The following is a 19,998-nucleotide window of genomic DNA, read 5'->3' on the forward strand; positions in this document are numbered from 1 at the left end:
CAATAGGGAGGCAGAGGGCGACCAATCAGCGGCGGCGGCCGAGTCATTTAAACCCTCGGAGGTAGCGCTGAGCCCCGTACTTGGCTTGCTGCTCCTGCTGCAGCGGCATGTCGCTGAGGCTTGCCCAGGTACGTGCGGGACCGGACGGGGGAGCGGAGCGGAGCGGAGCGGAGCTTCATGCCGCGGCTTTGGGCATCGCTGCTCGCCCTCACACGGCGGGGTGGGGGAAGCGGCTGTGCGGCCCCACGGCGTCCTGCTCCCCAATTCCCTTCCCCTCTGCCCAAAAACCATCCAGCTTCGCGGGCGGAAAGGGCTGCGGCAGGGCAGACATCGTGACCTCTCCCACTCACTCCAGTTTCTCCCTGCCCTGGTGGGGAGGGTGGTGATGCGTGTGCACGCTTCTCCTGGGGCACCCTTTCCGTTACCCCCGGCTCCCCTTCAGTACTCGGGGGGAGCCGTGCAACCCCCTGGTCCGCATCTACAACCCTCCAGCGCTGGGGCTATGTAGCCGTGCAACCCCCTGCCCCGGCCCCTCTTCTCCAGGCCACCGCTTTAGGGTGTGGGGCGAGTGCCTGCAACACCTCCCCGGCCCCTCTTCTCCAGACCACTGCTTTCGGGCGACGGGCGAGTGCCTGCAACCCACTCCCAGCTCCCCTCCTCCAGGCCACCACTTTCGGGTGACAGACAAGTGCCTGCAACACCCCCCAGCCCCTCTTCTCCAGGCCACCGCTTTTGGGCGAGGGGCAAGTGCCCGCACCCCAGCCCCCCCAGCTCTCCTCCTCTAACTCTCCAGTTTCGGGGCTGCAGCCGTGCATTCCCACCTGCACCCCCCACCCCCAAAGTCACCACGCTTGGGCGCATCAGCAGGCCCGGTGCCCGCCCCCCCCCCCCCCCCCCCCCATGCTGCTGCTGACCACCCTCCCCTCTCTCCACAGCACACCCATGGGGCCACCGATACACTGGCGAAGAGCAGTCGGATTCCTATCATGAAACGCAGGTCAGCGATGGTGGCTCCCAAGCTGGGGCTTCGTACCCGCATCGCCCTGGGAGACATCGGCAACTGCACCTCTGGGCCAAAGACACAGGCTGCTGCCAAAGTGATGGTGGTCCTGGGCTGCAGGTGGAAGCTGGCCACCAGGTCCTCTCTCACGCTCTCCCTGGGGAAGATGGCTATCAGGAAGAGCATGCTGAGGGCCACCACCAAGCAGGTGCTGCCACCAGCCCTGGAGCCCTCCCAGGTATGGCCCGCCGCCTCCTCCCCAGCACTGCGGGGCTGCTGGATGCAGCTCGCCCCACAGGAGCCCTCACTTGCTCCAGGCTGAGCTGTGGAAGGAGGTGCTGCCCACGCTGATCCCGATTTTCCTTATAGCTGGCGCCTCAGTCTCCAGTCCCCATGGAGGTATCTGAATGTTCCCCATCAGATGATGTGCTATGTCAGGCTTTTTCTGATGTCTTGCTTGATGTGGAAGATGTAGATGCGGAAGATGCTTCTGACCCAAGCCTCTGCAGCAGCTATGTGAAGGACATCTACAAGTATCTGAGACAGCTTGAGGTTAGTAGGAGTAGGTCAGAAGTTCAAGGGGCATCTGCTGACACTGACAGTGAACCTGTCATAGGCATGGCTTGCAGCTGGTATTCACTTTCACCTATGGATTTTCCTGAGGCACTAATAAGTCATCCCTTAACTTTAAAATACAAGATTAAACTGAGCTGATAACATAAACAGATGCTGGTTGTTAGAGCAAACAACTAGTAGTACTAGTACCATGCTCTTTCTAGCCTACCTCTAGTAAACAAAGAAACCTGGTGCCCTATGGCCTACACCTATGGGCTATGCATGTACTGAACTCCTTGATAAGCCTTAAGATGCAACAGAGGCTAGGCATTACAAATCCTTCAGCTAAGTGATGAGATCTAATAACCATATTCCTTCCACATAGCAAAAAAACCCCGTCACACCCCAATACCTGGATGGCCAGAAAATCAATGGGAACATGCGTGCCACGCTAATGGACTGGCTTGTGCAAGTACAGTTAAAATTCAGACTCCAGCAGGAGACCTTGTACCTGGCAGTTGCTGTCACTGATCGCTTCCTGCAGGTGAGTGTCTCTTGCCCAGTGTCAGGCAATGCTTCTACCCTAAGCTAATGCATAACGAGCACTGATCAGTAACACCCTGTGTGGGCATTTGATGTTGAATTGTGTGTACCACATAACCCTCTTAGCTATGAACAGTGACTTGATATATCAAAACTGCTTATGTGTCTCCCTGATTTGATCTCAAAGCCTTCTAAATACCCCTGCAGATACCAATAGAGGTAACAGATGATGTACAGTTATTCTGTATGTGCCAGTATGATCATCCTGCTATAGAACAAACTTCACACTGGCTACCTTTAAAAGCTGTGTTCTGAGCCAAGTCATTCAGATAAATCTCTACTGCTTCTTACTACAGGACAATCCTGTTTCCAAGAAGATGTTGCAGCTGGTTGGTACTACGGCTATATTCATTGCCAGCAAATACGAAGAGATGTTTCCCCCGCATATTGGAGACTTTACCTATATAACTGATTACACTTATACGAAGCTAGAAATCTGCCAGATGGAGGTGAAGATCCTGCAAGCCCTGGACTTTGGTCTGAGCTTTCCTCTCCCTCCGCACTTCCTAAGAAGGATTTCAAAGGTTTCGGAGGTAATGCTGGGAAAATGCATTACTGTAAGCAACATCTGGAAAAGTCAATACTCTACTGTGGCAGCTTGTTAAAATGGTTCAAAACCTTAGAGTACTGCAACAGTTGGCAACTGAGCCTGGTTGAGACCTGTCTCTTGTGTGTTTGGCTGCTTGTGGTCACATGAGCCTAACCCACCCAAAACCAGAGTTAAAATGTGTGCCTGCTACTGCAGGTCACTGCTAGACTGCCATTGAAAGTAGTGTTCCTAGACTATGAGCAGCCTGTGATTAAGTTACTTGAATTTCAAGCCTATAGCTCCGAAAATGTTCGCTAAGGGAGTATTTCTTTCTGCTTGACTAAACAAAGGCTTGACAGGATGTTCTTGCCTTGGAGATAGCCAAATACTTAACTCTGATTTCCTGCAGATGGACTTCCAACAGCACTGTCTGGCTAAGTACCTAATGGAGTTGTCCATTTTGGACTATGATATGGTTCACCTCCTTCCATCCAAGATTGCAGCCGCTGCTTGCTGTTTGGCTCTGCAACTCACTGGATATGAGTGGGTAAGTCATGCTTGTCAGACCACCTCCTAGTTTGGAATTTGGTGTGCCTGTGCACCAGCTTAAAAGGCCACCCTGGGCCAGGTGCATGCCTTCTGCTTCCTTCATGGTATCTCAGCATGTCGTCTCCCTGTGGCCCATTACAAGGGTGCAGCAGTAGAGCAGAAACTGTTAACCCTCCCCTGTGAGACAGGAGACTGCAGTTTCCCAAGCCCAACAGAAGACAAAGAACCCAGTGTACTCGGATTGTTCCAGTAGGCTTGTCTAAAGACTTACCTTCGTTTCAGACACCAACTCTGCAATCCTGCATGTCTTACACTGAGAGCGACCTTCTACCAGTTATGCGGCATATAGCAAAGAATGTAATCCTTGTGAATAAGGGTGTTATCATGCAGATGGTAAGCAGCATCTCACAGGGCAGTTGGGGAGTATGTGTGGTTAAGTGTCAATATGTGGTGCTTTGAAGCTGGCTTAGCTGAGCCACTGCTGTCAGGCTTGGATCAGGCTGGCTCACTTCAGCTGAAGATCTCAATCTTGCCAAAGTAGCGTGAGCCAGCTGTGAACTGGTGGTGTGTACTAGGGTGGGCTATGGGCTTGGCTTGACCCATCAAGCCTCAGTTGAGCTGGAATAGTGTAGGTTTATGAACAGGATAAACTTAATCACACTTATCTCTCTGCAGGCAATCAAGGACAAATATGCCAGCAGCAGCAATGGCAAGATAAGCACCATTGGACAGCTGAACTCTTCTTGCTTGTGGGATCTAGCTCAGCCTCTGATTAAGTAGTAGTAACTCCTATCTGACATCAAGCAGAATGATGACTCTGTGCTCTTGTGTATATAATGTACCTTATTTGTGTGTTTCAGCCTTTTAATAAAGTATTTCCACGTTGTGTTCTGTGGGGTAGCACAGATGACTTCCTCCTACAGTGGAGGTGTCTGGCAGGGGGGGCTAGCCCAGCTGGGCTGGCTGATCCCCCAGCTAGGGCTACAGGCACCTGCTGATGTGGTGGCAGAGACAGCATCTGCCAGGTTAGCCAAACTGGAGTGCAGCTCTATTTAACTTAGTATTTATTTATTATAGGATATTTTTGTTAGTAGCTGTTGTGGTTTAAGCCCAGCTGGTAAGCCACTTGCTCACCAACCCCCCCTGACCCTCACCCCTGACCATAGTGAGATGAGGAGAAAATCTAAAGGCAGGCTTGTGGCTCGAGATAAGGACCAGGAGGGATCACTCACCACTTATGGTCACAGGCAAAAGACAGGCTCAACTTGGAGAAGAAACAAAACAAATTTACTACACATCAAAACAAGGATATTGGGAAGTAAAACCAAACCTTAGAACACCTTCCCCCCCACCCCTCCCTCCTTCCCAGCTCAACTTCTCTCCCTCCTCCCCTACAACAGTGCAGGAGCTGGGGTCAGCTTGCCACATGTCTCCGCTGCTCGTTCCTCCTCAGGGGGAGGACTCCTCACTCTTCCCCTGCTCCACTGTGGGGTCCCTCCCACGGGAGACAGTCTGACTTTCACAAACTTCTCTGGCATGGGTCCTTCCCACAGACTGCAGTTCTTCACAAACTGCTCCAGCGTGGGTCCTTTCCGTGGGCTGCAGTCCTTCAGTCACAGACTGCTCCAGCGCGGGCTTTCCCACGGAGTCACGGCCATCTTGGGGGTCATCCCGCTGCTCCGTCATGGGGTCCTCCCCAGGCTGCAGGTGGGCACCTGCTCCCCCGCTCCCCTCCATGGGCTGGGGGGGGACAGCCTGACGTCTCACCACAGGCTGCAGGGGCATCCCCTCCTCCCCTGCTCCTCCTCCCCTCCTTCCTCACTGACCTCGCTGTCTGCAGAGGGGTTTCTCTCACATTCCATTCTCCTCCCCCACTGCAGGTTCCCCTTCTCAAATCTGTTCCCCCAGAGGTGCTACCGCGGTCGCTGATGGGCTCGGCCTGGGCCAGAGGCGGGTCTGGCTCGGAGCAGGGGAAGCTTCAAGCAGCTTCTCACAGGAGCCACCCCTGTGGCCCCCTGCCCCGCTACCAAAAAAAGCCCCGTGCCGCAGGAACCCATAACAGTAACTTGTGACTAGTCAGCTCTGCCTCTGGGAGAACACTGCTGAGAGCTGTATCTGCCTTCACTTGGCAGCAATAACTTTTTTGTCGACCACTTCCCCCGTGTTGGTTTTTTTTTTTTTTAAATCTCTGTTACAAGTACTTAACTGTACTTCTCCTTCCCTTCTGTCATTTATCTGAAAAACACCCGGGAGAACGGACTGCGTCCCTCCCTTCTTGCGCCTGCCACAGGCGAAGGGGCTTTTTACGGGAAGGGCCTGGGTGGTCGATAAGCCCCCCCCCCCACATGCCCTTCTGACACCTCGGGCAGCCTGGCTCAGGCACGGGGCGCGGCTTCGGGACCGGCTGGCCCCGCCCCGCCCCGCCCCGCCCCTGCCGGCAGGGCGCGCCCGTCCCCGCCTGGCGGCCGAGCGCCGAAACGCCGATGGGGAAGAAGAGGCGCGGGATTGGCTGGAGCGCCGCCGCACCAGGCGGAAACAATCGCCGGCCGCGCTGCCGAGGGCCGCGCGCGGGATTTTTGAAGGAGAGGCCATGAAGCCGATGCAGTGGGAGCCGGGCGCGGCGGACGTGGGCGTCGACGCGGAGGCGGACATGGACGCGGAGGCGGACATGGACACGGAGGCGGACATGGACACGGAGGCAGACGCGGAGGCGGACGCGCCCGAGAGGAAGGCGGACGTCCTCTTGCTGCTCCGGTCAGTGCCGGCGGGGGGGGGCGGGGAGCCGGCGGCGGCGGCGTCGAGCTAGGCCGCGGTGGGGGGGGCGTGAGGGGCGGCGGCTGCGGCCGGGCCCCCGCAGCGCCCGCCGTGCGGGGCCTGACCGGTGTCGCTTTGCTTCTGCTCCTGCTCCAGGCTGAGGGACCAGATCAAGCAGCAGCTCGCGGAGTACAGCACGGCGGCTGATGCCCGTAAGCCTCTCCCTGCTCTGACTCCCCCCGACCGCCCCCGGCGCTTCCTCCTAATGTGATGTTACAGTAATACAGCATGTGGCGTGGCTGACAGGTGTATTCTTAAAAGTTATTTATCAAAAGCGCTCCTCATAGTAGTGAAATACTTTTCTTGGCCGAGCATCTTACTGCATTTTCTAGACGGCTCTTGGAGACCTGTTGGCATGCTTACAAAACTGCCTCATGACTGTTATCCACTGCCCTTTCTCCTCTCGGGTTTTCGCTTTAGACTCAGGACTCTGACACGTGACTGTGGTTTTCAGGAATCTGATTACCAGGGATGAAGTCGTACCAAAAGTCCGCCAAAGTGTTTGGCAGCAATACTGATTTAAAGTGTTTCTTCTTGTTTCCGTTATTTACGCCTTCTTCCACTGAACCAGCCAGCTGCATATATAGAGCAGTGCTGTGAGCCAGCTCTGGCATGTCTAAAACATGCTAAATGGAAATATTTTAAGGCCTAATTATTTCTCTGCTGCAGCTGATCGGCAGTGTAGTCTCACTAAGAGCAGAAGAGATGATAAGGCTTGGAGGTAGGAATAAGAAATACCTTGTTAGTATAGCCATCAAACTGCTAATCCTTTATGCTCTGTAGATAGTATTTAGAAGTCTCTGTTGTGCTTTTTTTAGTGACGTTCTTTCTTTGCAGGTCAAGTAATTTGCTGTGATTACGTCAAGAACCAAAACAAAATCAAGAAGTATGTCATTGCGTAACTTCAAGCTTTTTATGTATTTTAAAGTAAAGAGGAGAAGGGTTAAGAACTGAGCTTGGACGTTCTCTTCTAGTTATTCCTTCTTAGTAAATCTCTGGATTAACAATCAGTACTTTGTAGGAGTCCAGTGAAAATAAAGGAAATGAAGAGAATCATAGAACGGTTTGGGTTGGAAGGGACCTTAAACATCATCTAGTTCCACCCTCCCTGCCATGGGCAAGGACACCTTCCACTAGACCAGGTTGCTCAAAGCCCCATCCAACCTGGCCTTGAACACTTCCAGGGAGGGGGCATCAACAACTTCTCTGGGCAACCTTTTCCCATGCCTCACCACCCTCACAGTGAAGAATTTCTTCCTTATGTGTAATCTAAACCTACCCTCTTTCAGTTTAATGCCATTACCCCTTGTCCTATCACTACATGCCTTTGTAAAAAGTCCCTCTGTAGCTTTCCTGTAGGCCCCCTTTATGTACTGGAAGGCTGCTATAAGGCCTCCTCGGAGCCTTCTCTTCTCCAGGCTGAACAAGCCCAACTCTCTCAGCCTGTTTTCACAGAAGAGGTGTTTCATTCCTCTGATCATCTTCGTGGCCCTCCTCTGGACTTGCTCCAACAGGTCCATGTTCTATATAGGGGAAGAAATATTTTACTCAGTCTCCTAATGTAGTTCTGTATCTGATGTGTCTTCTAAACTTGCAGTCTTTCTTGTGATGGCTAGAATTCACTAACATAGTTCCACAGGCTGAAATACTCTTGACCTTAATAATTTGTGGTTTATAAGAAAAATTCTTGCTTTAGACATGTAGAGAGCAAGTTAAAAGTGTGACATTGCTTTTAAGTTTTTTGTTATCTTCACACTGTTTGGGGTTGTGGTATTTGGGTGGGTTTTTTTTTTCCTTTCAGGGACATAGAAGATTGGGAAAGACGTATGGAGGAAGTAACCATCTCTTTACAGAACAAGACGTTAGCCTTGCAAAGGTAGAATTTTCTTCTTGTTTATTTGGAGGTTTTCTGTTTGTTTATGTGTGCGCACATACGTGCACATATACATTATTCTGATTAAAATAGGATTTCAAAGTGGTATGGTGTGTGCTACAAACATGAGAGATTTTAGTACCATCTAACCAGTAAGAATGCAGATGGAGATACTCTAGAGAACAAAAAAAAATTACAAGTTGAAATGTGTAAAACCAAAGTTTCCTGCAAAATTGTGAAAGTCTTACTGTATAAATCAGAAAACATATTTCTTGGCAGTATTTTGCCAATGCATATGAAAAGGTGGAAGTTGATAGGTGTTATACGTCTCCTGTGTTACATGGCAGTTCATTTGAATTCCCGCCTTTGCCCAGCTTCCTTTCTGCAGACTCTGGGTTTAATGGTGTCCGGGTATGTTTGGCAAGAGAGGAGGGAGTTGTCACTCTCGCAAATAATCATTGATACGCCTTTCTTGTCCTGAGAGTTAAGCCCCATTATTTAAGAAGTGTGATATTTAAAAGGTACTGAGTATTTCATACATATAATCCCAATGTGAAAGTGGACATACATGGAACCTTGGAAATACCTCTTCTGTTACTTAGCTAAATCTACTTCTCTCAGTTTCTTAGCAGTTCTTATCAGTTATATGTTTCTTCCCCACACTATGCAGGATCCAACTTACGTTTGCCCTGAGAAACAAAATGAAGCAAAATGATGATGACGACTCACGGTAAGGTGTTCTTGGGTAAAGGATGGCTAGAAAGGAATGGACTTTACACAGTTTAATGTGACACGTTTCTGCATTACTTCATTGTACCTTTTTTAAAAGCATGCTTCCTTCTTCTAGTTTTGACTGAATGATATACTGTCCACCTTCTGGCTAGAGTCAGCATGATCAGACCTCTTATACCCAGGGTAGATTTACATTTGGGATCTGAATTAACCAACCTTTGGTTAAAGAGATCATAATTTTTGATTGACTATTGAGAACTGTTTGTAGTTAAGAGGTTTTTGTCTTTAATGTGTGAGTTACCTGCATTTATAATAGCTGAGCACATATTACAGGCTTGTAACAGAGCCTTGCCTTTGCTTTGCTGCCTTCATTAATTAATCACGTAGGAGCTTAATGTCTTTGAAAAAGAACTGAAAGTTTCAAAGATGTTTAAAATTAGCTTTTGATTTCCTGCCCAGTATTAATGGGTGCGTGCATGTGAAGTGTTATATGAGAAATTTAATTTCTGTCAGAAATACAGTTGAAAACATTGCATCTCCATGATGTCCCTGCCGTGTGCCAGAATTCAGGAGCTTCAGTTCTTAGCCATTCTCAGGTGGCTAGGCTTCCTTGATGCCTTCCAGGCTCTGTGATTTGAAATGTTAAACAGACTTAACTGAAACATTATGGAAACTGAGAGGGAAGTAAGGACACTCTTTGGCCCCCACAACAATACTTGGAAGGTATTAGGAATTATGAAAGGTTCAGTGTGTCAAAAAAAAAAAAAAGTATACTTTATTTTGGTGTTAGGGGAAATGGGGATTTTTTTTGTTTAATCCAAATAACCTTGATTAACATATTTATGCTGGTGACTCATATTAATTATCTTAAAGTATGCAACTGTGTTTTCTTCCTTAGACTGATCACGGAAACTGTGAAACGCATAGTAGCGCTCAGCCAGAGAATAATTAAATGTCAGCAGGTAAGTGGCAGTTGTAGTTTCTGTTGCAGTCGTGCAGGTCTACCAACCTTAACATGAGCAGGAGTACAATTTGAAAGTAACAGGATCACACAAGTAATTTGAAGCTAAATGTGTGGCCCAAAGGGTGAGGTTTCTACTAATAGTAAAATTACCAAAATGATTACTTAAAGTGAGTATGTAAGAAAGTCTGCTTCTAGAGCCGCCCTTAACTGCTTTTGTGGATTGAATTAGCATCTTTAAGTACTTTTTGGAGCCAAGAGTTTAGGAGATACTTTTTTTTTTTTCTTTCTTTGTTTCTTTCAGCAAGCACGTGAGAATGAGCAGAAATTGATTGACATTAGAAGGAAAAGACTCAGTAAGTGTTAGCTGTATTGACTTTGTTTTATATTTGAAGGTAGTTCATTCTTTAAAGTCCTTGTAGCAATATTAATTTACATCTGAAGTAACTGCAAAACTCTCAACACAGTTACAAAACTTCTGAAAAGAGTAGGAAGTACTCTACAAATGAGCTGGTGTGTTGTCTACTTGAGCATGAGACTGACATGTTAGAATGAGATGCAAGAAACTCAGAAAGCGTGTGGTGGTGGTTTATTTAGTGGAAGCTCCCCAGAAAATGACACACCATTTAGTAATTTAATAAGTCCTACAACACCTAAAGGATTTTATTTTTTGTCAGACTGTACCTTTATGAAATGCTTGCAGAATAGGGGAGGGGATTTACTTACAAAGAACTCTCATAATAGTATATATGTTGGTATTCAGTAAGCTTGTTAAGAGTGGGTCAAATTTAGATGCGAAGTCAATCTTCAGAACTTAATAAGGTAAATATGTTTTTTGAATGCTCCTAATGTCATATGACCAGGTTTGCCAACAGTTTTAACTGGTTTTTGTTTCATGCATAGGAAGTGGTGTATAAGTTGACAGTAATGAACACAGACAATGAAATACCTGTCTTCATAGGAAAATGAACATCCTATGAACATTTTGTCTTTGGAAATAAAGGAAGGAATGCTCTGTCAGCATTCTTTCAATGTATAAACTGTCCCTAACTGATCTTATTCAGTCTAGTTTTTAGCCTGGTTTCCTATAAAAAACTAGTAATAGTCACTGGTGTTGTCCATATGTCCCTTGTATGACTTCAGAATTTTGTTTCAATCAAATTTGAAAAAGGGGAAAGGGTCTTAAACACCACTGACTATACAAGTTGTGACAACTGACGACAGGGTGTAGGACAGATGTTCAAATTACAGTCTGTGTCTGATGGAAATGCAAAGAGCATACGAAGTACTTTCGGTTTTGCTAGCAGCCAGGGATCAATGTGCTTTGACACCACATAGCCACAGCCCTTGCTGTCTCTTGGGTGAAAGAATTATCTTGAGGTGTGTTGGAGGGAAGGGACAGAGTGTGAAGTTAGGGTTATTGCAGTGGAAGTGCCTTAGATGTCTCTGAGGGAAAAAAAGCATATCTTTAGTTCTATGGCTCACCTAACTACTTCTTAACACTTCATTTTCCTGATAATGGAACAGCACTAAAAACAGCTGGAAGAGAGAAACTACTGCAAGTTCATACCATAATGAAAAAACAAAAGGAGGAACAAGCAAGTGTGAACATGATCGAAACACTGGAGGTGATACGTAATAATTTGGAAAAAGAGATACAGATGACTACAGTAATTAAAAATGTATTTCAGGTAATGTGTTGTAGGTTTTAGTAGCAAGTTTGCAGTTTTGCGTTACAGTCAAGATAACATAGTGTATGGTAAATGTAGCTTCGAACAAAAATGTGTTTTCGAAAATCTTTAAGTAACTAGGGTGATGGAAAAACTGCTGTATGAAAGGAAAACTATTGCTTTAAAAGCTAAAAGCATGAAATCGTCACAAACTTCTTTGGAATAATTTTTACAGAGTTTAGAGATGGTCTGTCTATCTTTATTCCTTTGTTCCCTTAAAGGTACAAAAATAATCCATTTTCTCAAAGAATATCTGTCACAGAAGCGGCTGTATTTCCTTACACTGTCACCCCTATACCCCTCCAGATCAGTTTCCCCATCTTATGGTTCGGAAAAATAAGTAGGTCTTAATCCCATGATACCAGCAAGCCAGGCTGCTGCTCTCAGTCTTTCCCCTTTCTGACCACATGTGCTTCTCTGTTTGCATCGCCCACTGCAGCCTTGTGAAAGCCTTGGCCTGCAGCCATGGCCAATCTCCAAATACTTTCAGTGGCGTAGCCTTCAACCTTTTGGTTACCCACATATCAGAGGCTGCTGACGAGCGTGTATCCATGCAGCTGGCTGGCAGGTCATGTGGAGTGTGAAGTCATGCAAAGTGAGGAAGAAAACCTCATGATTTGGGGTGGGTGGAAGGGCCTCCTGCAGCATCTTCTGCTCCAAGGGGCTCAACTAAAGCTCACATACGCTGTGCTGCAGTCTGGTACTCTGCATCTCACTGTGTGACTTGTCCTGGCTTCCTTCACCTGGGTCCACAGATCAGTGACTAAAGTAGAAAGATGGGAGGCACAGTGAATGGTAAATTGCAATTGCAGTACTCTTGAGTTTATCTGCAAATGGGTTACGAAATCCCGTTCAGTGCACACAAAGTTTATTTAAAAAATATAGACTGGGGAAAAGAGAGAACATATTGGATGGCTTCAGGTAGAACACAGGATATAACCATGTCATGAATTTGAATGATCGGAGAATTTCAAGGACAGAAAGTGAGCCACGGGTTTTCATATTACCTGTTATGTCTACTACTAATTTGCATTGGTAACAATGTTATATCTCAAATTGAGAAATTAAACATTTTAGTGGGTTTTAGATTAGATTCCTAGAATTATCTTCTGGTTTTGTATTCCTGAAATCTTCTGAGCTGTGAGTAGAGCAAATCTTCTTTGGTTAAATTTAGTAATTCCCATTTTCAATCCAGATTGGCAGGGTGAGAACATTAATTGTGTTATCTTGTGTTTGAGGCAAACTTTATTCCATGTGTTTAAAAAACAAAAAAAATATCCTCTAGGAAATTCAAAGCACTGCTTTTGGGTTTTTGTTGCCTATGTATTGACAATAGGATCTAAAACAATACTTCCCTTCCTCCTCTTTCCCTTCATCCCGCCTACTTCAAACACTGCTGTGAATTTCAAGGGCTTCCAAATTAAAAAATGGACAGCTTTTGAGAGGTTTTACTAGGAATAATCCTTTTTAAGGGCTTTTTTTAACCAATAATTCCTTCTTACAGAGTATCATAATTGCAAGCAGAGTTAACTGGGCAGAAGATCCATCTTTGAAGGCAATTGTTCTACAGCTTGAAGATGATGTCTATTTGCTGTGATTCAGGAGAGATGCTGTTTAATCTTATATAGTGTATGTAATCAATGTACTAAACTTGATTGCTTTCATAATGCATATTAATCTCACTTTAGGAATTTGAAAATGTAACCTTTCTGGCAGTTGTTGTTCTCTCAAGAGACTCAGAACGTGGCCATGCAACTCTTTGAAGTGAAATTTAATTCTTGGCACACAATGAATGTTTGAACAGGTAGCGTAACTGGTGAAACTACCTGAAGAGCTGCTTCGTAGCTGTCCTGTCCTGGGTGCTCATCTCCCTCTGAAAGGCAGCAGTAACACCAGAAGAATAATCCATATATCCACATAAGCTTTTTTGTAAAATTTGGCTTAAACCAAGGCCCTGTCATGTCTGTCCTCCCTCCCTGGGCACCAGCAGTCTGCAGAGCTCAGACAAGATGCATGACCCTGCTCTGCCCCCGGTGGAAAGCTCAGACTGGAAAAGTTAGTTAAGTCACTCTTTGGTGTTTTTTTTTTTTAACCTTTTTTTATTAAAGTATTGTGTATAACTTTAAACAGTGAAAAGTTTGTAGTTCTTGATTGTAACAGCCACTTGTGACTGTGCTATATGCTGATTAGTGAAGCAGAGCATCCAGCCCTAGACGCAACGTGTAGGTGCTGTCCCACGTAGCAAAATATGACACCACTAGGGAAAATGCACGTAAAGTGGAAGCATTGAGTTCATGCCATTGAATAGTCAGCTAAGCAGTATTCTACATCTGGTTTTGCATTGACAGTTGTGTTTTCAGTTTTTGCTTGAAGAAACTTGACCATATTTTTATGCGTGTAATGTGTTAAAATATTTTTACTTTTGGCTTGGCACGTGATTATTAGCTTTAGAAAGGTGCATGGCAGGTCTCTTGACCGAATGAAAATAAAACAGACTATCCTGAAGCGGTGTTTGTTGCCGTTGGTAGTTTTACTTTCAAGGCGCCGCCCCTCAGGTTTGCCATAGTCGGGTTTTGACACAGCCCTGCGCCGGGCCACGCCCCCCGTGGGCGGTGCCGCGCGCGCGCGCTGTGGGCGTGGCCCGGCGCTGCCCCTCAGGCGCGGGCGGCGGGGCGCGGCGCCGCGGCAGGGGGTCACCATGGGCAGTAAGATGGCGGCCGCCAGTAGGGTCGTTCAGGTAACGGCGGGGGGCGAGCGGCCCGGGGAGGGGGTGGCTGGGGCCGGGAGCCCGGCTGGGGCGGCGGGCCTCGCCTCGCGTGCTGCCGCCCAGGCCTGAGGCGGCCGGGCCTGAGGCGCCGCTGGGGGCGGCGGTGTCCTTGGCGCGGAGGGAAGAGGCGTGCGGTAGGGCCCGCCCGGTGTCGCCGGTCTTTTGATGCCGGTGGCCTGGTTCTCTGGTACCAAAGGATGCTACAGGGCAGCCCGCACCCATCGGTGGGCTGTTCAAGAGGGGAGGGGGCTAGGCGGCAGCTCCTTCCTAAGCCGTCCCTCTTCAAGGTGAAGGCGAGACGTGGGGTCTTCTTCAAAAGACGCGCTTGAAAAATAAGCCGTGTGGCTTCGACTCCCAAGCTTTATAAGTTACACTCTTGTCTTAACGGACCTCGTCAGTCCCATCCGGCCAGCTGAACAAACGCGTACCGGCAGAGCACAGCTCGCCGTTCCTTGTGCTGAAACTTTATAATTGCGTTTATGCTGCTGCGGTAGCCGTTTCTGCACACGCACGCACTGATTGCTGTGAGAAAAGGAGAACGCTTGTTTCTGCCCAGGACATTAGGGTGGAGGACTGCCTTTAAGGGTGAAGTGTCTCTCCGGGTGAACATAGAATGTTAATAGGTAATAAGTGTATCAGAGCGGTGGTGCAGAAAGCAGTGGTATAGAAGTGGGTGTTTAATACATTGTATGTTCCATTTTATTATTGCAAAGGTAATGTGTGTCTAGAAATGTATTTTACTCTCCCTGTTTCTCCTGCTACCTTGCCTTGTTCTAGGTAGTCAAGCCACATACGCCGTTAATTAAGTTCCCGGACAGAAAAAGTAGTCCCAGACCTAAAAGTAAGTTATTTAATCTCTAGATACAACTTGTGCCGCCTTTCTTTGCATTAACTGTTTATATAAGAACTAGCACACAGTTTTTCTGCTTCAGCTACACGACTCAACTGATTTTGAGCAGGGTTTCTGAAACACAGTTGTTCTAGTTTGAAGGCAATGCTTTGACTCTTCAGACTCTATACAACTGTGGGAATATACATAATACATGCATGGCTTTATTTCTTGGTCAAGGCAGATTCACAAAGATTTCAAGTGTTGCTTTTCTACTCATATAAAGTCCCATTTTTCTGAATACTAATATTTGGTTGAAAGGATTGTGCCCAAGTCAGTTTGAAGCAGCTTTAGGCATTCGGTGATACTTGCAGAAATGTTGTTGCATTTTCCTCATCTCTTCTTTTCTTAGTTGGAATGTGTGATGTCTGTAGTATTTAAAACCCAGATTATAGCTGGGAGAGCCATTCCACTGTACATTTTAAGAAGCGTTTCCTTGTGCTACTAATTAAGGCTGAGAAAAAATCAATTTCATTGCAATCTTTGACATTAATTTTTATACCCATAGCTATGTTGATATTTAGAGGATTCCCAATATGCTTACATTTAGACACCAAAGTTATATGAGCAGTATGTTGATACTCCTTTTGAGTCAACAAAACATTTGAAACTAAAGTAGGAGACGTCTTAAGAAGCTGTTATGTTATTCTCACTTGTTTAGAAATCATACTGTACCACATTATTTGCTGCAGCATTATCTCGTTTGTGATTTAGCTTTAAGTTTAGTTTATCCGTTAACATTACAAAGTATCTACAGAGCACATCAGTGCCATTTCTAACTTACCTGTGAACTCTTCAGGAACTATTTTCTGCAGTAACTTTCTGTCAGAATTCCGTATGTTGTGTACAGTTCAGCCAAATGCACCACCTCTCATGCCAGTGCTTTCTCAAAGCCTTGAAACGGTGTTACTTACCTCGTTTATCTCTGCATCAGAAGATTTTTGTGACTGTATCTTTTAAGCATGTTAGACTTTTCTACCTTAATGAGGTTCTGTCATGTCATTAGTAAATTGCAGTCTGCCTCATCTTGCTTGAATGCTGTAGCAATAACTGTGTTTCACTGTGCCAGACTGTTGCTTCTACTTAGCCAAACAGAGCTCTGCAGATCAAGACTGAACTTTTAGGGGTGTGGGTGCTTGAAAGGCCAGACAAATTCTTCTACCGTATTACTACTGCAACATGACAGGTCTCGAACAGGGAAGGGAAGAATGTAGTAGAGACTGTATCTGAGCTAAAGCAACAGCAGTATTAAGTCTGGTACTTTTGAGTCTTGAATTCTGATGTTTTTAATTGGCTAATGCATCTACTCCAACTACACTTCAGACTAAAGCATACAGTAGAGGAAAATCCTTGGCAATCTCTAGACATTTTTGTGGTGTATGAAAAAAACCCAGAGAAACTTTTCACATATAAGGTGTGTTATTTCTTGAAACAAAAATAGTTTGCCCCCCTGTTCAGAATATGTTCCTTCCGATGGACTCTCTTCCTCTTCGCTCTGCGTGGGACCTTCCATTGTTCCTGAACCACCTGATCGACGTGGAACTTTCAGATACAGTCTTCAGACTGAGAACTTCTGAATATGCCTCTCAATGGTGGCTTGTTTTTTTTTTTAACCAATGTGGTTTGATCACATTGCTGTAGGTGTCTGATGTCCCAACCCTGCCATTGACTCAGACTCACTATGGCCCAAACTGGCTGCTCTCCTTTGTCCTCATTGGTCTTGCTGGAGGCAGGAGGGAGAGAGGCAGGCAACGCTGTGGTATTTTAACTCCTCGCATTCTTTGACTCATCCAGTCTTGATGCTGCTTATTTTACAGTTATATAGTCCCTCTGTCCCAGATGTTAGATGTTTCATCTGTCTTGCTCGTTTTTCAGGAGCACTGAGAGGGACTTGCTGTGGAAGCATTCTGCTTTATCAGGTGTTTTAACCTTATATAGAGAGGTCTGAGTGCTTATGAAGTAAACATCCTGCTGTGAGACTCGGTCCTGGCTAGTGGGGTAATTGCATACTTCCATTGTAAAATCAGCCATGGTGGGACAGACCTAAGGTTCAGAATGCTGACTTTGACAACACTGCCCTTTTGTCATCTCTTCTCCTGTCCTCAAACTCAAGGCGACTTCTCTAATATGAATTCCGTAAGCCTACCTTCTGGGCCTCACCCATAAATTACTTGATGCACTCCTTGGTCTCCACATTTCATAAACATTGATTGCTGATGCCTGATATTTGGTGGTCATTCTGCACATCATTAACAAAATTTGATATGTTGCCATTTTGTAATGTTAAAAATGGGTACAATACTGCATTGCATGTTGTGATATGTTATAGTTTTGAGCTTTATTGTTCTGTAAGTCTCTACCTCTTTTTCACTTGTCTGTCTTTACAGTTGCAGTACGCAAACACAAAAAGCATCATCTCAGTGGATCTTAGTGATTTATCTTTGTTTATCTTTCTACATAATTGCCTACACACACACATTTATGGTACTTTATGCTTCTTCTGTAAGTACAGCTTCCCAGTGAAAAAGCCTTTGTTAGGTTATATGCTGATTTATCTTCTGTTTCCACATCAGTATTTCTGCCACTCAAACATGCTTTCTCTCATTGTCAGAATTTTTTCACTTTGCTCTTGATATATTTAACAACAATAAAAGCAGGTTGTGAGAAGCAAGAGTGTCTCAATTCTTTCAGGTATTTGTTATAATGAAGAAAATTGTCAATAACTGGTAACTTTTATTGCCTGCTCATTAATTGATTTTACAGTCTTGTTATATTTCTGTAAATGGTCTTGCAATCTGGCTTTCAGTACAGGAATCTCTACAAGCAAGTGTGCCGTCTCTCCATGCTTCAAAAGCACAGGACTCTGTAGGAGGCAGATCACCGGCCTTTCAAAGTATTTCACCTGTTAGTAGAGTACAAGGTACACCAGACACTTCTGAATTAGCAAGAACCTTACCTCAGAAATACAGAAGGAAACTTATGTCAGATGAAGAGATTGAATATATTCAAGTAAGTTTCATTGATTGGTGTGTATTGTCTGTATTTACCTAGCATTTAGCTTATATTTCTACACCTTCTTCAAAGTTTCAGACATGGTATTACACTGCAATTCTTGCTAAGTGTGTGCTCTGAGCTTTCACTGCTTTGATGCACTACACCCAAGCTACAAATTCTTAATACAGAGGGTGCCCAGCCCTCACTAATTAGTAGCTTGTGGTATCGCTAAGTAGAGAGATATGGACTTAAAACAGACATGCACATAGCTTGCGATAGTCGTAGCCTACGTTAATTACCGTCACTACCTGTTTTGTAACAGCTGTTTAATGTGTAATTTGAATGCGCTGGACAGGAGCACGGGAGTCTGCTCGTAGATGAGCAAAGGCTATTACCGGGTGATTGAAGTCCAAAATACTTCTCAAACTAGTTTTTATAAGTTATTTATTAGTAAGTTAACTCTTGTATTTCTAGTAGTGGAAACATTTTATTAAACTTGATAAAATTTTTTTCTGCAGTATTTGCAAATATGGCATTGTACGTGAAAGGCAAGAAAAACCTGCTTTTGTTCTGAACAGTGTTCAGTCATAAACACTGATGCTTTAAAAGGGAGAATGCGCAAAATATGAAGAACTCATGAGATAGTTGTGACTTGAAATGAAAAGATGCTTGCGTATAGTTTTGTTAAATGATAAGGACACCTAATTACACAGTGTAATCATGTTAGTAGAGGAAAGCAGTTTTCCTGTGTGTGTGTGGGTAGGGTACTATAATTAGAAATAAAATGAGTTATTACCCATAGTAATACCCTTCTTGACCTCTAGCATAAATTTTCTCACGGTGAGGTAAGTTGTAAAATAATTTTCTTGGGAAAATAATGAATTGTGAATACTTTCTGATTTCTCATAAAGATTGTCATGGCTCACCTTGGCTTTGTTTTTACTTTGCACTTTGGAATTTGGGCAGTGAAAATAATTCTAAAACTTGCGTTCGCTACTGCTGCGTTTGTCAGACCTTTCTGAAGTGAGTAAGAGTGGGGTTTCTTCAGAGTGGGAGAGTGGAAGCATCTGTAATTGTAGGTCACAGGTGTTGATCTTTTCGTATTCTGCCCTGAAAAAAGTGTGAGCTGTTGCTGGTAGATGTTGATACTTGACACTCTGTGCATGTCCTTGTATGGATTAAAAATCAGTGTATAAATCAGAAAATAGAAGTCTCTTAGTCTGTAACAGTGCAAAAGAAGCTTTGATCTCCATTTCCCTTCTTTTAGTGGAATGTATTTAACTGTCCGCTTGTCTTTTACAGCGTGGAGGTCCAGAATAAGCACGGAAGAGAGTTTGTTGGCCACTGTTGAAGTATTGTGTTCACAATAAAGGCATTTCCTTAATATTAAAAACAATTGCGTAGTAATAGCTTTAATAAAAACCCATATGAAGAGTGAGAAGGTTGACACAACACGCTACATACGAGTTTGTGATTGAGAAGGATTTTCTATTGATGGCTGACTAGCAGTTGAATAGATTTGATGTCCACCCACCCCATTAAAAATATTTTTCTAATTAGCCATTTGCAAACTTGACAATCTAACGGAGTCGTTTTATTTTTCTACTTTAAAAGATTTGGGCGTCCCATGAGGAGCGATTTTGCGGGCGGGAAAGGGACGCTGAAGCATTCTCTGAGGCACGACGGAGGCCTTGTGGTTGTGACGCAGCCTCGGCCGGGCAGTTGCGTAGCAGCCGTTTTTCCCCGAATAGCCCGTCTGAGGTCGGGACCAAAAGACAAACGGGTTCTTCTGGGATGACTGCGGTTGTCAGCTGTTTCGGCAGACGGCCCGTTGCCTCCGGTTGCAGGTAGAAGGCCACGGTACCCCTGATCTGTGCGCCGGGTCTGTAAGGGGCGCGGCAGCGCGCAGCCCTTCGCTACGCCCTCGGGCGTGTCAGAGGGAAGCGAGACCCTGCGGCCGGAGGGCCCGCGCCGCGGGCAACGACCGCCGCCGGCGGGGCCG

General features: G+C 45.6%; 3 protein-coding genes across 4 annotated transcripts; all 3 read left to right on the forward strand.

Moving 5' to 3' along the window:
* The first annotated feature begins 938 nt into the window (after positions 1-938).
* CCNB1 (cyclin B1) lies at positions 939-4,124 on the forward strand. 2 transcript variants are annotated; one of them, XM_069777517.1, is made up of 7 exons: positions 939-1,238; positions 1,370-1,552; positions 1,941-2,099; positions 2,455-2,691; positions 3,097-3,234; positions 3,519-3,629; positions 3,912-4,124. In XM_069777517.1, exons 1-7 carry the CDS (start codon positions 987-989, stop codon positions 4,014-4,016), a joined length of 1,185 nt encoding a protein of 394 aa, XP_069633618.1. In that variant the 5' UTR covers positions 939-986; the 3' UTR covers positions 4,017-4,124. The 2 variants fall into 2 exon arrangements, with proteins under 2 accessions (XP_069633618.1, XP_069633619.1); XM_069777518.1 differs by lacking the exon at positions 3,519-3,629.
* Positions 4,125-5,734: 1,610 nt separating this feature from the next.
* Positions 5,735-13,851, forward strand: CENPH (centromere protein H). The gene is made up of 9 exons (XM_069777654.1): positions 5,735-5,990; positions 6,147-6,202; positions 6,888-6,936; positions 7,852-7,926; positions 8,594-8,653; positions 9,554-9,617; positions 9,921-9,972; positions 11,144-11,307; positions 12,851-13,851. The coding sequence occupies exons 1-9, from the start codon at positions 5,827-5,829 to the stop codon at positions 12,941-12,943; spliced, it is 777 nt and encodes a 258-aa protein (XP_069633755.1). The 5' UTR covers positions 5,735-5,826; the 3' UTR covers positions 12,944-13,851.
* A 100-nt stretch (positions 13,852-13,951) lies between these two features.
* On the forward strand, positions 13,952-19,392 carry KGD4 (alpha-ketoglutarate dehydrogenase subunit 4). The gene is made up of 4 exons (XM_069777655.1): positions 13,952-14,083; positions 14,891-14,954; positions 17,809-18,011; positions 19,299-19,392. Exons 1-4 carry the CDS (start codon positions 14,045-14,047, stop codon positions 19,314-19,316), a joined length of 324 nt encoding a protein of 107 aa, XP_069633756.1. The 5' UTR covers positions 13,952-14,044; the 3' UTR covers positions 19,317-19,392.
* The last annotated feature ends 606 nt before the right edge of the window (positions 19,393-19,998 follow it).

The sequence above is a fragment of the Haliaeetus albicilla genome, chromosome Z (assembly GCF_947461875.1).
Source record: "Haliaeetus albicilla chromosome Z, bHalAlb1.1, whole genome shotgun sequence".
Taxonomy (NCBI): domain Eukaryota; kingdom Metazoa; phylum Chordata; class Aves; order Accipitriformes; family Accipitridae; genus Haliaeetus; species Haliaeetus albicilla.

What these genes read in the sequence shown, in the direction of transcription:
- CCNB1 (XM_069777517.1), top strand. Translation starts at nt 987, where the DNA reads ATGAAACGCAGGTCAGCGATGGTGGCTCCCAAGCTGGGGCTTCGTACC. An exon ending in CAGCCCTGGAGCCCTCCCAG is followed by an intron (nt 1,239 to 1,369) that starts GTATGGCCCGCC and finishes TTTTCCTTATAG; the next exon opens with CTGGCGCCTCAGTCTCCAGT. An exon ending in GGATTTCAAAGGTTTCGGAG is followed by an intron (nt 2,692 to 3,096) that starts GTAATGCTGGGA and finishes GATTTCCTGCAG; the next exon opens with ATGGACTTCCAACAGCACTG.
- CENPH (XM_069777654.1), top strand. Translation starts at nt 5,827, where the DNA reads ATGAAGCCGATGCAGTGGGAGCCGGGCGCGGCGGACGTGGGCGTCGAC. An exon ending in AAGACGTTAGCCTTGCAAAG is followed by an intron (nt 7,927 to 8,593) that starts GTAGAATTTTCT and finishes CACACTATGCAG; the next exon opens with GATCCAACTTACGTTTGCCC. An exon ending in CATTAGAAGGAAAAGACTCA is followed by an intron (nt 9,973 to 11,143) that starts GTAAGTGTTAGC and finishes ATAATGGAACAG; the next exon opens with CACTAAAAACAGCTGGAAGA.
- KGD4 (XM_069777655.1), top strand. Translation starts at nt 14,045, where the DNA reads ATGGGCAGTAAGATGGCGGCCGCCAGTAGGGTCGTTCAG. An exon ending in CCGCCAGTAGGGTCGTTCAG is followed by an intron (nt 14,084 to 14,890) that starts GTAACGGCGGGG and finishes GCCTTGTTCTAG; the next exon opens with GTAGTCAAGCCACATACGCC. An exon ending in AAGTAGTCCCAGACCTAAAA is followed by an intron (nt 14,955 to 17,808) that starts GTAAGTTATTTA and finishes TCTGGCTTTCAG; the next exon opens with TACAGGAATCTCTACAAGCA.